The sequence below is a fragment of the Volvox carteri genome (genome assembly GCF_000143455.1).
Source record: "Volvox carteri f. nagariensis unplaced genomic scaffold VOLCAscaffold_3, whole genome shotgun sequence".
Taxonomy (NCBI): domain Eukaryota; kingdom Viridiplantae; phylum Chlorophyta; class Chlorophyceae; order Chlamydomonadales; family Volvocaceae; genus Volvox; species Volvox carteri.
In genome coordinates this window covers 1,506,302-1,507,370 of record NW_003307546.1, presented here as the reverse complement: position 1 = coordinate 1,507,370, position 1,069 = coordinate 1,506,302, and the positions used below count along the sequence as shown (strand labels likewise).

General features: G+C 59.6%; 1 protein-coding gene across 1 annotated transcript in view; it reads left to right on the top strand.

Moving 5' to 3' along the window:
* Positions 1-1,069, top strand: part of VOLCADRAFT_115992 (uncharacterized protein) — a gene marked incomplete at both ends in the record, with an annotated part of 25,595 nt that overhangs the window by 10,109 nt on the left and 14,417 nt on the right. The window contains 2 exons of the mRNA XM_002946543.1: positions 188-233; positions 545-598. Of these exons, the coding sequence (XP_002946589.1) occupies positions 188-233; positions 545-598 (100 nt within the window). The remainder of the gene's footprint in view (positions 1-187; positions 234-544; positions 599-1,069) is intronic.

The window sequence follows — 1,069 nt, the reverse complement described above, 5'->3', positions numbered from 1 at the left end:
ACACATACACACTCATACACACATACACACACATACACACACATACACACACATACACACACATACACAGACCAGCTGCCTGACAACACCGTTGTGTGTCCCCTCGTGGCGCCGGAGGGACACACACACACACCTTCACCTAGCACAGCCGTACTCAGGCCTTGTGTCGTACTGCTCTGCACTGCAGACTGTACGAGGACATTCCGTTGTACTGGGACGCCTGGGACATCGAGGTACGGCTGTCCGGTGCCTGCCTGGTGAAGGACTTGGGGTTTTAACCGTTACGTGATGTGTGCGTCCTCCCGCTACCGCCGCTACCGCCGCTACTGCCGCTAAAGCTGCCATTCCTCTTGGTTGATCCTGTGTGTGCGTGTGTGTGTGTGTGTGTGTGTGCAGCAGCAGCTCCAGTAATTGTCTTAAATGTGGGACCCTTCACGAGTGTATGTATGCAAGTATGTATGTATGTGTGTATGTCATGTATGTATGTATGTTTGTTTATGCCTGCCGTGGTCCCTCTTTCCCCCCGCCCCGAATGGCGGCGCAGATATACCACCTGGAGAAGGGCTACCCGGCGGGTCAGGGACTGCCCCCGCCCAAGGTGTATATGAGGCTCTGTCCCTGTGACGGTGTGGGCATTGCTTTGTCTGGGGAGCTGGGGCGTGGAGTATTGGAGGGGTTATTCGGGGGGTCTCGGATTGCGCCGCCGGAGGGGAGCGAGGGGAGGGAGGGGGGGGAGGAGGGGCGGGGTGGAGGGAGGGGCTGGGGGCCGCTTACCTCAGTGCCGTTCAGTGCCACCGGAAACCCCCCGGCTGCCGGAGTGCCTCAGCTGCTGCGACTGCTGCGGGCTGCACGTTCGCCCGTATGTATGTACGTATGTATGTGCACGTGCGACCACGTTGTGTTTTATTGTGCCATGGCCGATGCACTGTTTGCTGTGCTGCTGATGGTGCCGCTCCGCCGCCGCATCAGCTGCCAATCACCCCCACGAGCAGGCTGTACGGGGTGTACGGACAACTCCATGAAAGCTCCCACCCCACCCCACCCCACCCCACCCCACCCCACCCCACCC